Here is a 15,306-nt window from a genome sequence, read left to right on the forward strand (position 1 = left end):
GCAAGAACTGAAGAATTTGAAATTTTGTAAAGGCAACGTGGAGATGCCGTTTTTATTATTCATCAGGTAAATAAGGTATTAACAGATAATTGTCATTTGTAGCTCTCACGTCAGTGTTTTCACGTCACATTTTAGTATTGCCTCAGCTCGCTCAGAACCTCGCCGGAGGTGATACGAAAAAAAGTACCCGAAAGCAGGTACAGGTACAACTTTTACACAAAGGAAAACCAAGGCGAGTCGAGCTGGTATAGTGTAGTGGAAAAGCACCATAACAGAGTTCATTGTAAAGCATTATCTATTGAGAAGGGTCGTTTCATCATGGTTGTTGTAGCGCTGTGCAGGATTTTATTTTCAAGGAACCACTGTGTCTATTAATGGGTGTAGCTGCAGTATCTAACTTGATTATATCTCTTAAGCCTAGTAGTGAATGTATTATGAGCAGTAAGATAACCCTATTCATCTGCACAGTCAGGCAGAGTCAAAGCACAACCAAAACAATGTTCTTATGCAAAATGCATGCAGTATTGTTTTTTAACTGCAAGAGGGCCAAACCGTTACATAGTATACCTTTAATATAATTATTAATTTCTTTAAAAAAAAATTCAGTCCCCAAACTTTTGAGAGTTAGTGTATGTTAGTCGTGAGTAAGTGGCGAATCAGAATGCTTGAATTGAATCATCTCACATCATCTGTAGGAAATTCATGCTCCATCACTCTGAGCTGAGGAACATTGGCCTTGATATTGGTGGACTGGGAAAACTCCCTCATATGATTGTCCTAAAAGCAAGAGAGATATATGTTGCATTCATATATGCACACACAATTCTCATGTGCACAGTAAACACATTCATAAATGCAAACCCTCACCAGCTTCTCCTGAGCCACTGACAAATCCTGAAGAACTTCACCAATTATACCTTCCACCAGAGAGACACTGACAGACAGTTTCAGTTCACTGAGCGAGAGAGAGAGAGGGGAGAAACATGAGTAACAAATACCTATATTTTTGGGGGGAGGGGTTAGTTTAGTATTGTTTATAGCTAGTGATGTGTGTCGCACCTGAGCTTGTTTTTGATGTTGTTCTCTGCCTCTTGTATTGTGTTTTGAATGAAGTGTGCAGCCTGACGTGTCTTCTTGGCCAGACGATCCGCCAGCTGCTCGCTGACACTTGACCTCTGGACGACTCTGGGGCAGGTCAGCTGTGCGGACTGCAGCATTGCCGTAGCCAGTTCCTGCACAGTACGAAAGACAGTCTGATTTATACTGCCATTGAATTACAGTGACCTCCACTAAAGTAATCTGTACTACATAACAGACATAACAGAGTTCGGTATGCAAACACACACCCAAAAAACATGACTTTACCTGGATTTCCTCAGTGATCTCACTCCTCAGGGCTGTAGCTGCGTCGTTGAGAATGCATTTCAGCATGTGACCACTAGAAGGCACTCTGCCCAACTCATAGAGTCCTGCAAAAGACTGAGAGGCAAGGCCAAATGTCAAACACCACGAGTTAGGGCATCACCACATTTTCATAAAAATGTAAAACAGAAAAATATATCAGCCATTACTACTATGCAGTGTATCTTTAACGTCCTCATCATATGCGTCTTAATATTTTATGTTACATATTCTACAACTTTCAGATGTAAATCTTAAATTCTCAGTTTTCACTTATAAATAAATGATTACATAAATTTCTGTAATCTAGTGTACCCTGTTATAAGTACACTCATTTTTAAAATACTTCAAATAGTACTGCATAACAGGAATGGCTCGTACACTACATACTGTTCAAAGTTTGGGGAGATTTAAAAAAAGAAAGAAATTAGTACTTTTATTCAACAAGAAAGCATTAAAGTGATCAAAACTTACAGTAAAGACATTTACAATGTTACAAAATAATTCTATTTTATGTAAAACTTTTCTTAATTAAAGAACGCCGAAAAAAATTAAGCAGCACAAAGTTTTAACATTGATTAACTCAAGAAATATTTCTTGAGCACCAAATCAGCATATTAGTATGATTTCTGAATAATCATGTAATACTGCAGAATGGAGTAATGATGCTGAAAATTCAGCTTTGCCATCACCGGAGTGAATTACATTTTAAATATATTCAAATATAAAGCAGTTATTTTAAATGCATTTACATTGTAAATTTTAAAGGATAATAATATTTAAGTTTTTACTGGATTTTTGGTCAAATAAACGTAATCTTCATGAGCACTAAACATTCAAAAACATTCACGAAAACGTTCAAAAGTCCAAGCTTTTGAACAGTAGAGTATAAAATGATCAGATTTTGAATCTGTAATATTGCAAACCATGTATATGTGTGTAATCTCATACACTAATGGCTGTCTTTGCATGCTGAAGCGCTTCCTCGGCAAGCAAAATGTCCGACTGCACCTCTTGTATATTATAGCAGGTTAAAGGATGCACACTTTCCTGTAGTTTTTTACAGAGATCATGCACTAACTGAGCACAAAGAGAAAAAGATAGACACATTGTTATTACGATCTGAAGTTTAAGTATGTAGTATTACAGTCTACTATATCATAGGCAGTTAAAGTGGTATATAGGAAGAATATATATAGGCACACCTGTTCAGAGCGAGTCTTTAATCCATGCTGTAGATGACACATTTCCTCACCTGTTGCACACTGCCTCTGATTGTTCCTGCATAAATAGGCCTGGATCTACATATATGCATACAAAAAGAGTCAGTTATATATTGTCATCATCTGTTCTACTGGCTTTCTATTGTACTGCAAATGAGAACTAACTTTCTGTAAAGCTTCCTCTGTCTTCTCTGGGGTGTTTCGATAGGCTTGAAGAATATCACTCATAGGAATGGACATGTTCTGTAGTGTCAAGTTCCTGTTTGAACAGAAAGAAATACAGACTTTTTAACAAATGCAATTCACTGCAAAAACCCTTTAGGTCTGTGGGTTACTCTCACTTTTCCATGGCATTGGCCACATCCATAAATCCTCCAGAAGTCACATTGTTCCGGTCCCAAACCAGCGTTCTGTCAGAAAACAAGGCACAACAGAGATAATTTGTAATAAGGTTTCATTTGTTGGCATTAGTTAACATGAACTACCACCGAACAATACTTCTACAGCATTCATTAGTCTTAGCTAATGTTAATCTTAAAATGTATTAATACATTTTTAGGATCAATAGTTGCTAGAATCCATTAGTCTTCGCAAATGTTAATCTTAACTTTTATTAATACATTTTTAGGCTCAAAAGTTTTGCTAACATAAACTATATAACTCATAATGCACAACTAACATGAATATGAACATTCTTTTTAAGTAACATTAACAAAGGTTTATAAATGCTGTAAAATTACATTTACTCACTGTTAGTTAATTTATTAACTAATGTTAACAAACAAGAACTTATTGTATCTAACTATGACTAACTATAAATTAACCATGAATGATGTCTTGTTGACAGGAACAATGATCCATGAACATGTCCAATTCAGCAAAAGAAAGCTGCAAGTCACCATGTGTGTATGTAAAATTACTTTAGCTTGGTGTTGATCATGAGGGCCTTTGCTAGCATCTTTGCTCCTGTGTCACCTATACAATTTCCGCTGATATCAATCTTTGACAGGCTTACGTTGCTTCCCAGGCTGTTGATAAGGATAGTGGTGCCTGTTTTTAACTTTGAGTCACATACAGAGAGAGACTCCAGTGGCTAAAAAGTTTGAAAAAGAAAGCAAAAGGTCACTATCCAAGCCATATGCACATTATGTAAGACAGTTATCATACATTTTCTTTATCAAGTTCCATTGATCTTACATTCAGAGTCATTTTATGCAGTCATTAACCTTTGGCTGTAAGTCTCATTAAGATTTCTATCAAGTCTCATTAGCTTATGAAACAGTATTGACTGAGCAGGTTGTGTCGTGAGAGGCCAGCGCTGATTCTTTGGAGAGCATAAATGCTCTTATTAATGTGGATAAAGTTATATAAAGTTGAGAGTTTGTTTTAATGAGTCCTATCTTTAAGTCAGAGCTGCTTGTGTAATTACTGAGACTGGGCGAGCCTTGATGGAGAGGGATTCTGGGTAATTAAAATTCAAAGCTTGCTGGAGAAATGAATGGGGGGGGGGGGGCGTCTCTGTGGACCTTCTCGTTTTATTGGTGGTACTTGTATTACAAGAATAGACTCAAAAACACACAAAAGCACACATTCCAATCTCCACTGCTAACTGAGGCAAAGACAGCAGCTCTTCCTACTCTCAATTTTATGTGAGAGCTGTGGTCCGTAGGTGGACGTTCTGGTGTACGTAACCATGCTGGATGGGGGACGTATGGTCCAATTTTGCAGTAATACTCATATCATTTGGGAGAGGCTGATTGTAGATATGACTGAGGCCTGATTCTAATAGAATCATGGAAAGTGTGTGTGTATGTGTGAAGGGTTTCTGACATTAAAAATTATGTACTCACACACTCCTCCTCCTGAATTAGCTGTACAAGGCGGTGTAACACATCTGTAAGAGCTCTGAGAGAAAAGGGAAATATAGATGAAAGGAAGAGGAAGCAATAACATTTTAAAGGAAATGTGTAATTTCAGCACCACTAGCACAAACATGTAGAAATTTAACAACAATTTAACACCATCTAACAATCAAAAAATTACACAAATCATCTAAAAAACATGAATAATCCACACCTAAACTACATGGCACTTACCTAGACTTCATGGCAAAATTGCGTCCGATTGAAAGGTGTCGAATAGAATGACTGCGACCAATGGAGAGAATTAAAGTAACCATATTGCTCTCGAAACCTGAGAGAAAGAAAAATCTAATTATTAATTGTGATTTGTTTTTATTAATAATTTATTTTCACTACTACTACTACTTCCGCCACACTTAGCTACCAAATTAGACATGCCTCTTCTTTCTAAATGCCGTAAACATTGTGTTTTTACCTGTCAAGTAGACAGAACACGTTCTAGGTACCAGTAACTAATGAATAAGTACTAGTATCTATTAAATAACTAATGAATACTTTCTTGTATCTAATAATAGGTACTAGTATCAAATGAATAAGTACTTGTATTGAATTAATACGTACTTGTTTCTAATAATAAGTCAAGTATCTAATGAATAAGTACTTGTATCTAGGGAATTAGGATAATTTTATGCATACCATTCCAAAAATAGCTTACAGTGCCTTTCATATGATCTCTACAAGTGTCAAATGATATCCAGATCTCCAGTCAAGCATGTTTTCACATCTTATAATTCAAATATCTCTCTCACTTATATCACACTGACACTAGCTTCTCTCTCCCTCTTTTGTGTGTGTGTCTGTGTATGTGTTTGTACGCGTTCAGACAGGTGTGATGATAGCCCTGCACAGTGTGGGTCCAGTGGGTCATGTGCTATTCTGACTGATGTGTTGAGCCTTTCTCCTCATGTAGCCGATACAACAACGCCTATATTTGCTTTGTCTCCTCCTGGGTTATAAAAATAGCATGGCCTGATTCCATCTTCTCCCAGGGTTCAACATTTTCACGAGCTTCTGTCTTGAAAAGCAACACTTACTTGCTTTGAGAAGCATCTAAAACATCCAAAATCCTTTATGTTTCTATTAAGCAGATATCTAGTTCATATTACAAATATACATTCAATGAACTAAGGAATATTCCGGGTAAAATACAAGATAAGCTCTGTCATCAGTATCTGTGGCATGCTGATGATTACCAACGATGATGAATTTCATTTCTCTCTTTGAAAAAAACAAAGGAAAACGTGTACATTTACAATGAACGCCTATAGCTTAAACGCAGAAATACAAAGCATGTTGACAGATTTACATGAATTCTACATTAAAATCCTAAATATTTGAACAGTTAAATTGGGAAAATTGGATTTTGGATTACGGACCAATGATATTAAAACCGTTTCCATGTTTATATCCATTCCACAGATTTTTCCTAAAGAATCTATGCCAAAGAATGCAGTAAATGTCAGCAAATATTATGAGGTATTTGTACAGATGTACACAACGCACCATTTACTACTTTCTTATCTAAAAGAAGAGGTTTTCTGAGAGGCAAGAGGACAAATGCCCACACACAGCAAGTCAGATTAATTTCTTCCTCCATCTCTCCATGTATCAGTCAGATATGATTTATAACCCAATATAAGGAGAGACCCTGTGACCCCTATAGTAATGCTGTGAAAAAGACAGTCAAGTGAGATCAAACTAATAAATCTGACAGAAATAAAGAGGAAGGTATAAAGGAGGGTAAATAAATTGCTGGAGCCGTGAATGAGAATAAAATAAGAGACCGTACCGTTGTCAGACAGGTCTAGGCTGCGGATGGCCTTGGCCTCGAAGATGTGTTCCTGAATCACCTGAGCTCCAGCCGACCTCAGCTACATGTACCACAACATCACACACAGTTTTAAGAAAATATTCACACAATACTTCCGTGTGTATGTCAGTGTGTGTACCTCACAGCAGCTGATGTCAAGCTCAAGCTCAGATAGATGAGTGTTGGTGGCCAAGCCCTGTAGTAACAACCTAAACAACATTAACACTGGACATTAATAATGATTTTCTTTTTAAAATACACACCCGTTCAAAAGTTTGAGGTAAGATTTTTTTTTAAAGAAATAATTATTTTGTTCAGCAAGGATTACATTTATCAAAAGTGACAGTAAAGACATTTTTACGTTATGAAAGATTTTTTTCAAATAAATGCTGTTCTTTTGAACTTTAGATTCCTCAAAGAATACTGAAAAAAGTTTCAACGAAAATAGGCAGCACAACTGTTTTCAACATTGATAATAATCAGAAGGGTTTCTTGAGCACCAAATCAGCATATTAAAATTGATTTTTGAAGGATCATGTGACACTGAAGACTGGAGTAATGATGCTGAAAATTCAGCTTTGCCATCACAGGAAAACATCACATTTGAAATATATCAAAAAAGAAAACTAAGGAAGCTTATTTCCACAGAATAAAACAATTTAAAAGATAATTGCGACTTTGTCATCTCACAATTCATCCTCACAATTATGTGACAAACTCGCAATTGAGAGTTATAAAGTCAGAATTGCAGGATATAAACTGACAATTGCAAGAAATAAAGTCAGAACTACAGGATATAAACTCAATATTCTGAGAAATAAAGTCAGAATTGCGAGATTCTTTTTTTGTGATTTTATATCTCACAATTCTGACTTAAATACTTGAAATTGTGAGTTTATATCACGCAATTCTGAGAAAAAAATTCAAGAAAAAAAAGTGGCGCAAAAAAGCTTAAATAGAAAATTATTTTAAATAGTAAAAAATATTACAAAATATTACTCTTTTCAGTTTTGATCAGATCAATTCTGCCTTGGTGAGCAAAAAATTCTTTTTTAATTTTCCTGACACCAAACTTTTAAACAGTGCTGTGTACAAAACTCGTTGAAGATATTTCGACCATAAGCGAACAGATTCTAAATTTAAATCTTGTTATGAAATTTAAGCATATAACACATCCATTCATGCTAATATTGAAAAAAGCCCATACCTGAGAGCCTCTGGAGGTAGTTTAGTTCCAGACAATCCCACGTATTTTAACACAGTGTTCTTGCTAAAGAAATCCCTCACACTGCGCGTGACCTCTCGTACTTTCCTAGCACAGCCACACAGATCAGTATGTACATGCTGCCTGCGTAGAGATGCTTACACTTCATAATGTCACTTTTGATGGCTCACCTATGAGAAAAAGTGTTCCCGGAGAGGTTGAGGTAGCTCAAAGTAGTGCAGCAGCCGACAGACAGGGACACAAACAGCTAGAGAGAAACAGAAATAGAAAGGTACGTCAGATTCTTTACCGAAGTGAAAAATGCAAGCATTATTTGGTAAACAACTGAACCAGCTTTTGGGTACAAACTGCCTCATTCCCAGTCTCATGGGATAATATTGGATTTATATTATATATGTCAGTATTAAACTTCCCTAATTCATTTTACACCACAATATGAGCAATCAAATAAAATGTAGAATATAACTGATGGGACTCACTGTGTCTAGGGGGCAGTCTGTGTAGCTGAGGTCAAGGTGAGAAACTGCATTTGGATTAGTCAGGAACTTAAAGAGGCTCTAGAAGAGAGAAAGACAAGCATGAGATTTCAAAGCCATCCTGTCCCAAGTGTTCTCCTATTCACTCTTTTTTGCTTAATTCTGCAATGCTGCCAATAAATAAAACCTATATGACAAAAGACATATGCAGCCAAGTGAAACCAAATAAATCCAGATTTGGTGAGTTCTTAAAATAATATAAATAGTTATTTTTGTGGTGGGCCTGTTAAAATATTGGCAGGGGAAGTACACATCTGAACACCAGGCCCCTACTTCCCCACAGCTCTCTTAAACTCACCATTGCCTCTTCTGTGGCCAGGCAGCCGATGTTTCCGCTCAGATCTAGGTGGGTCAGGGTGTTGCAGAGAGATGTACTTTGATGAAGAACTTGAACCAGACAGCTGAGGCCTAGGGTAACAGGAAGACCCTAAATTAGCATCCACAAAGCAATGCCATGGCAACCAACCCTTTATTATCTTAAATCTAGTTACTTTTGTAGTCGTGAAACAGCATCTTGACATGTACAAAAGGAGTAAGAGATAAAAACTGCACCTTTTGGGGACATGGAGACCTTGGATAGGTTCAGGTGACTGAGGCCACGGGACAATTTGGACAAACTCTGACTGAGAGCAATCACACCTGAGAGCCGTTAAACAGAGAAATCATAACGTCAGCCTATAACACAGAAAACACGTGAACAGACCAAAACCTAATCTCAGATTACAGAAAGTATCCGTATCAGAACCTTTATCCTCTATTGCATTGACAGACAGGTTGATGATATGGACAATAGAGGAAGAACTGTCCCGAAGAGCGGAGGCCATCTTGACAGCAAAATCCCTGCATCATGAATTCAAAAAGAGTCAATTTGCTTCAAAGTAACACATAGAAATTGGGTAAATGTGTTTAACTTTTCATAAGTGCAGGGGCCTTGATTAAGCTTACATTTTGAGTCCGCTGGCCTCCAGACTGACCTCCTCCAGAGCACATGACCGGGCGATCATATAGAGGACCTGCTCCTGCACATCAGGGGTCTGAGAACACAGAGAAGAGGTTCTCAACGTTTTTGAAGGCAAACAGACATACCAAGATTGACATGAATTGAGCATGATACACTATGATAAACATCATAGTGGGTAGAATTATTATCTGTGCAGCCACGCAATATTGAAAATATTAAATAAAGAATAGGCTTATTTCATTGATTGATTCAAGAAAGTGGCTTCGGCTACAATTCCTTGTTCTACCCATCCTCTCCCTGTTTCTCTCCATCTAAATGAGTATACTATATCACACAGAGTTCAAAGTCACACGTGAGCATGTCTTGTGTTGTAGTCATGGTAGGAACAGCAATTTATTATTTGGAAAGTGGCCTATATCTGACCTTTCCACAGCCAGGAGCAAGAGGAGATGAAGGTCTGACATGACTGAATAAGCCAAGTCTAAACAAGAACAACAATTCTTCTCCAAGTTAAAAGTAGGGTAGGCAATGTTTTTCATAAACACTTTTTGTTATACTGGTAGAAACTCTTTTCACATCCTGAGAGCAATCAATAATAGAGGAGGTTCAAATATTTAAAAAATGTACATATCTTTTCTGTGGAAGTGTCAGGACCAAAAAATTTTCATTTATTGCATTCGGACCCAACGCAATGATACGATTTCCAACCAGCCTGTCAGCATGTGTATTTGCATACCTCTGCACACCAAAACCCAGACATCATGTCGTGATCATCTGTGCGTTCAGTAAAGCTATGCATAGTTCTAGACAGACAGTCACCAAGCGCCGCAAACAAACAGCAGTCATCTTTTACAGTTCCTCCTGAACCAAAACAACAAGCTTATGCTGCGCTCACGCCATGTCGTGATTGCTGTAATTACGAGATGGCAGACCATGATGTTATGCATTTCTTTGGCAACACTATCAACACCGGCATTTTTTTGTCGTTTTTTTGCCTTTTATTAGAATAGGACAGTTGCTAGACAGGAAGTGAGGTGGAAGAGAGAGAGGGGGGACGGGATCAGGAAAAGTTCATGAGCCGGGACTCGAACCTGAGTCGCCCCAAGCACAACAGCGCTACATGTCGGTGCACTTGCCCACGAGGCTGTAAGACTGGAAAAACTGGAAGAGAGGGCAACTCTCTGAAAAAACAAAGGAAATTAACATTTGAAGTTCTCGTGATCTCGTGAAGTTAGCATCACCATTTGTGATATATGAATTTGTGAATATATCTCTTTCCCTCTTCCACCACTCCTCCTCTCTCATGCTGAGATCACTCGGTGTCGACATCAACGCCGAAATGAATCTCGAGCAGTCAGGTGGTACAAGTCAGACCTCTTGAAGTTATTTACATTCATTGTAATGTTATGTACTTTGAGACATGAGGTAATTTAACGCCATCTCTCGTGATGTTTTGTAGACTCTGCTCTGGCTGTGTACTGTCATGCGTATTGTAGGATGTGAGGCTTTGGAGACGCTCGGAAGGGAGGGTTGGATCTTATGCTTTCAAAGCTAGCTTGCTATTGCTAGCCTATCTGAAATTGCCTACTATACCTTTAAAAGCTTTCTTTACCAGTATGCATGATTATTAGCCCAGTAGTATCCGTACATACCAGTTTGAAGTCCTTGCTGCATATCTTGGTAAACCACTGGTTGAAGGACAGAGCGCCCACTGCTAAAGCCAAGTCCCTATTAACATTAACAGATTATTATTATTATTATTATAAAAAACATTAAAAATATGTATTAACCATTTTTATTTTAAGCATTTAAAAATAAATTAATCAATTTATTCATTTAAAATACTTCCTTTCAAAAGTTTGGGGTCAGTAGTTTTTTTTATTATTTGTTTATTCAGCACATTACATTCATTAAATGGATCAAAAGTGACAGTAAAGATTTTCATATTGTTACAAATAAAATGTATATTTCAAATAAATCCTGTTCTTTTTAAACTTTTAATTAAAAAAATCGAAAGTATCACGGTGGCCACAAAACATATTAAGCAGCACAGCTGTTTGCAACATTGAAAATAAAAAGAGATGTTTCTTGAGCAGCAAATCAGCATATTAGAATGCTTTCTGAAGGATCATGTGACACTGAAGACTGGAGTAATGACGCTGAAAATGCAGTTTTGCATCACAGGAATAAATTACATTTTTAAATATATTAAAATATAATTTTGTTTTGTTTTGTTTTTGGTGTAATTTCACAATACTGCTGTTTAACTGTGTTTTTGATTAAATAAATGCAGCCTTGATGAGAACAAGAGACTTCTTTCAAAAAAATACAAAAACCTGCGGACCCCAAATGTTTGAAATGTAGTGTATATTAAAGTTTTATGTATACAAAATTAAAATATATTTAGATATTAAAAATTATGCAAAATGTTATTTTAGTTCTTAAACAGAGATACAAGTTTCATTGTGTACCTGCTGTCTAAATGACTGAAGTCGATGAGGTTGAACACCCGACAGTTCTGAACATGGTAAATATTATCAACATCCTAGAAACAGAAGCAACCGTTCTTAAAACCATCAATGCTAAACCTTTGACATTTTCAATTCTTGTTAGTAGTAACTACCACAGACCCACTGAACTTCCACACAACATGGGAACTCGTTGAAGTCACACAGCGCTGCATAGGTGTCTGAAAAGCCTCCTGTAAGACACCAAACAGGATGAAGAAAAAATCAAATGAAAGCACTTTGATATCTAAATAACATCTAGATGTGATTGTCAACAGTCATCTGACCACATGGTCCAACTGCTCCATTCACATGTTCTTCAACTCTGGAGGCAAGACTGCATAGCCGCTCTTGAAGATCAGGAGGAACTTTCTTCAGCAATTTTCTATAAGCAAGAAAAGGGTGGAGGGGCATAAAGGAAGTGTAGGATCAGTGTAACCACATCGGCCAACACAAATTCAAAGGTCATGTTTGTTCCATTTGTGGGCAGATAAATCTGTTTAGACTTATCAGAAGAAATGAGTCAAATTGGAGAAGACCTTATGGTTTAAGTCATCAGGGTTTATCATAATGGACAATATGGAAAAATGAAACTCCATAAAGATAATCCACTTTACCGTGATTGATTAAACGCAGTGTTTCTATTTCCGGACACAGATTTTACACCAGATATTCAATACACAAACATGTAAATCACTGTTGCAAGTGAACTTATATTTTATGCTAAAAAGGTTCTATATTAGGAGAAAGGTCTTAAAGGATTTCGTAATACTTTCATGTTTAGCAGTCTATTTTAATTTTTTTCGGTTACACTATTATGGCTGGTCCACTTTCGACATTGTACTAACTATAAGTACATTTCCCCTTTGAAACATTGCCTCAGCTTCCTTTGTTTAATATATTATTTACACTACACTATAGCCCAGTTTCACAGACAAGGCTTAGATTAAGCCAAGAATTGGCCTTAGTTCAAGTAGCTTTTATAAACGTACACAAGAATAAAACTCTACTGGTGTGCATCAGGAGACAACAGCTCAAACATCCATTTTAGTCCAGGACTAGCATAAGCCTGGTCTGTGAAACTATGTACCAAAACCAAATGCAGCATGTTTGATCAGATGTGATGCTTCTCAGATCACTCACCCTGGCGATGAATCAGGAAAGATCTTCTTGAGTGAGGCGGTGACATGGCTGACCACAGCTTCCAGATCTCTCACTGACATCAGGCTAAGAAAGTAGCTCTGCCTGTCTGTCTCGATAACCACCTCACAAACACAAAGTGCAAGGGATGATAAGTGATAAATAAATAACTGGCTGGCTGATTGAAAGAGGATCTTTTTTTTAGATGAAACTACTGAACTACTACCCCCCCCCCCCCCCCCCCCCGCTTGCCCCCAACAACTTGACAATTGATACCGTTTCAAAACCACTGGCTTTACTCATTCGAAAAAAACATCAGGGTTGAAAAATGACCTCAACTTCCCTGTATTTTCAACTAAGTGTTTACATTATACTATAAATATGTTAGCAATTTAAACAGAAAAAGAACCTAAAAATACTACAGTAAAAAAGTGTTATTGGACCCTTTTCACATTTCTGAGATTGTCATAGTTGGATAAACTTCACAAAAACATTAAGCAGCACATTTGTTTTCCAATAAATAATAACACATTTTTCTTGAGCACTAAATCAGCATATTAGATTGATATATAAAACAGAAACCAATTATTTTAAATTTTAATAATGCTTCCTTGGAGGATGAGAATTTTTAATAAAAAATAGAAAAATTGGATTGAACTTAAGTAAAATAATGAATTGGATAATTTATGGGGAAAACATATTGGTATATTTGTATTATATCACAGCTGCCCATATTTTATTTTAAATTCACAGATGCTTCAACCCAAATCAACATAAAACTTATACAAAATGTTACAGTGTAGATTAATAAGCAACTTTAAATGTTCATTATTCCTACTGGAACGTGTTGTAGCTGTCAATCTCTTACCTGCTCGATGCTGTCGATGATGATGGCATAGATCTCGAGATAACTAAAGGAACTCTCCACCTGAAGCAAGAGACAAGACCGCTGTAAACAGCACATGTACTCTACAGCAAATAACACTGGAAATACAATGACTCACAAGTTCACATAGAAGAGAATGTGGGGGGTCAGGGAGGCTGGGTCATTTATTGAAACTCAAACAAAGAAGTTGAGCTTTGGAACGAGTATTTTTTTTTCTTTCCACTGCGGGAACTAGTGTTGAGTCATGCACTTTCAGTATCTAACTGCTCTCCATTAAGAGCTAATAGCTCTTCTTTCACAAATCAAGAAATATGTGTCATTCCATCTTACCAAAATCCTCAGTTATGAACTCACATCAAGCTGTTTGTGCTAACAGCAGATCAGAAGGGTTTCTATTTCTCAGTCTATATCTGAGTCCATATTATTAGGAAATATAAAGCTCTACAAATAATTATTCCCCCCTACAGCACTGAGTTAATACTGGACATGACCTACTGACCCTCTGTTTCTAACATTATGATTTCTGAATGTTAAATGGTTATATTGGTATTGAAACAAGAGGTATGTGGTCATGTAACATTCAAGTTACATTACTTTGAATTTGAAGCATTTCATTTTAAAATAACCCATAAAATTAGCCTGTTATGATACACATTGGGCTCAAAACATAGATGGACACAAAGTGATAGTTCTCCCCAAAATGAAAATTCTGTCATTTACTCACCCTCAAGTGTTTCCAAACCAGTATGACTTTCTGTCAATGTTTAAAACAAAAGAAGATATTTTGTTGGATCCTAATGGCTATCTTCACCGGTCGGGTTACCAACATTCTTCAAAGTATCTTTTATGTTCAGCAGAAGAAAGAAACTCATACAGGTTTGGAACAACTTATGGGTGAGTAAATGAATAACACACTCGAGTATGAAATTGATTTTTATTTGAGAACGATATAAAAAACACCTGGAAACAAATCGTACCATTTTCTCAAAACTTAAAATTTAATTCATTTTATTGGCTTATTTAATGTATTATTTGACTGTCTGTTCACATTAAATATAAAGTTTTTTTTATAAATTTATATATTTAAATTTTATAAATTTATAACTTTATACATTTTTAAAGTGTAAGACAGCAGTGTAGAAACCATTTGATAAGTCTGTGTGCATGTGCATGCATTTAGAAACATAGAAATATCTCAAAGTAGAGGAAAAACGTCCCCCAGTTAAAATGATTGCTACGACCCTGGTTTGAGATCTATGTGCTCTGATATACTGTTACCCACCTTCACTGGCTGCTTGCTGTGGAACACATGAGCTCTCCATTGAGACATCACCTGGTAAAGAACAAAAACACAACAGAACAGTGTATACGAGTCTAGTGCCATCTGGTGGTACACAAAAAGAGCTCACAACAACAGGCCATCTACTTCCTTTCAGTTGTACTGTCTGTTATGAGTCTGTGTGGCTTTCAGTTTTATGGCTCACCAACCAACCTTAAAATATTGTTTCTGTAACAATTTTGTTTTGCAAAACCACAAAAAAATATTGTGGGCTTTTTAGTGCTTACTCTTTCACATTAAACGGAGAGAAGCATGCAGCCCTTCAATGATAAATGAACCAACAGTGCTGACTGTGCAAGCAGGTTCTTGCAGAGCATGAGACATGCTCACTTCATCAGCACATCTCTGCGCCATGA

At 36.7% G+C, this 15,306-nt stretch overlaps 1 protein-coding gene across 4 annotated transcripts in view; it reads right to left on the reverse strand.

Annotated features, from left to right (window-relative positions):
* Positions 1–15,306, reverse strand: part of carmil2 (capping protein regulator and myosin 1 linker 2) — a 42,153-nt gene that overhangs the window by 25,832 nt on the left and 1,015 nt on the right. For all 4 annotated transcript variants that reach the window (XM_077248793.1, XM_077248791.1, XM_077248792.1 and 1 more), the window contains exons 3-29: positions 14,894–14,944; positions 13,594–13,653; positions 12,729–12,850; positions 11,873–11,970; positions 11,709–11,779; positions 11,550–11,623; positions 10,731–10,806; positions 9,063–9,151; positions 8,863–8,957; positions 8,670–8,756; positions 8,416–8,525; positions 8,061–8,138; positions 7,752–7,828; positions 7,564–7,668; positions 6,496–6,565; positions 6,336–6,417; positions 4,721–4,817; positions 4,475–4,529; positions 3,545–3,717; positions 2,966–3,034; positions 2,790–2,883; positions 2,607–2,702; positions 2,353–2,481; positions 1,366–1,479; positions 1,060–1,232; positions 868–955; positions 685–777 (exon numbers count right to left, since the gene is read on the reverse strand). In XM_077248793.1, coding sequence (XP_077104908.1) covers positions 685–777; positions 868–955; positions 1,060–1,232; positions 1,366–1,479; positions 2,353–2,481; positions 2,607–2,702; positions 2,790–2,883; positions 2,966–3,034; positions 3,545–3,717; positions 4,475–4,529; positions 4,721–4,817; positions 6,336–6,417; positions 6,496–6,565; positions 7,564–7,668; positions 7,752–7,828; positions 8,061–8,138; positions 8,416–8,525; positions 8,670–8,756; positions 8,863–8,957; positions 9,063–9,151; positions 10,731–10,806; positions 11,550–11,623; positions 11,709–11,779; positions 11,873–11,970; positions 12,729–12,850; positions 13,594–13,653; positions 14,894–14,944 — 2,526 coding nt within the window. The remainder of the gene's footprint in view (positions 1–684; positions 778–867; positions 956–1,059; positions 1,233–1,365; positions 1,480–2,352; positions 2,482–2,606; positions 2,703–2,789; positions 2,884–2,965; positions 3,035–3,544; positions 3,718–4,474; positions 4,530–4,720; positions 4,818–6,335; positions 6,418–6,495; positions 6,566–7,563; positions 7,669–7,751; positions 7,829–8,060; positions 8,139–8,415; positions 8,526–8,669; positions 8,757–8,862; positions 8,958–9,062; positions 9,152–10,730; positions 10,807–11,549; positions 11,624–11,708; positions 11,780–11,872; positions 11,971–12,728; positions 12,851–13,593; positions 13,654–14,893; positions 14,945–15,306) is intronic.

This window comes from Siphateles boraxobius, unplaced genomic scaffold (assembly GCF_051911475.1).
Source record: "Siphateles boraxobius isolate OS27281-9 unplaced genomic scaffold, OSU_SipBor_1 31, whole genome shotgun sequence".
Classification (NCBI taxonomy): Eukaryota; Metazoa; Chordata; class Actinopteri; order Cypriniformes; family Leuciscidae; genus Siphateles; species Siphateles boraxobius.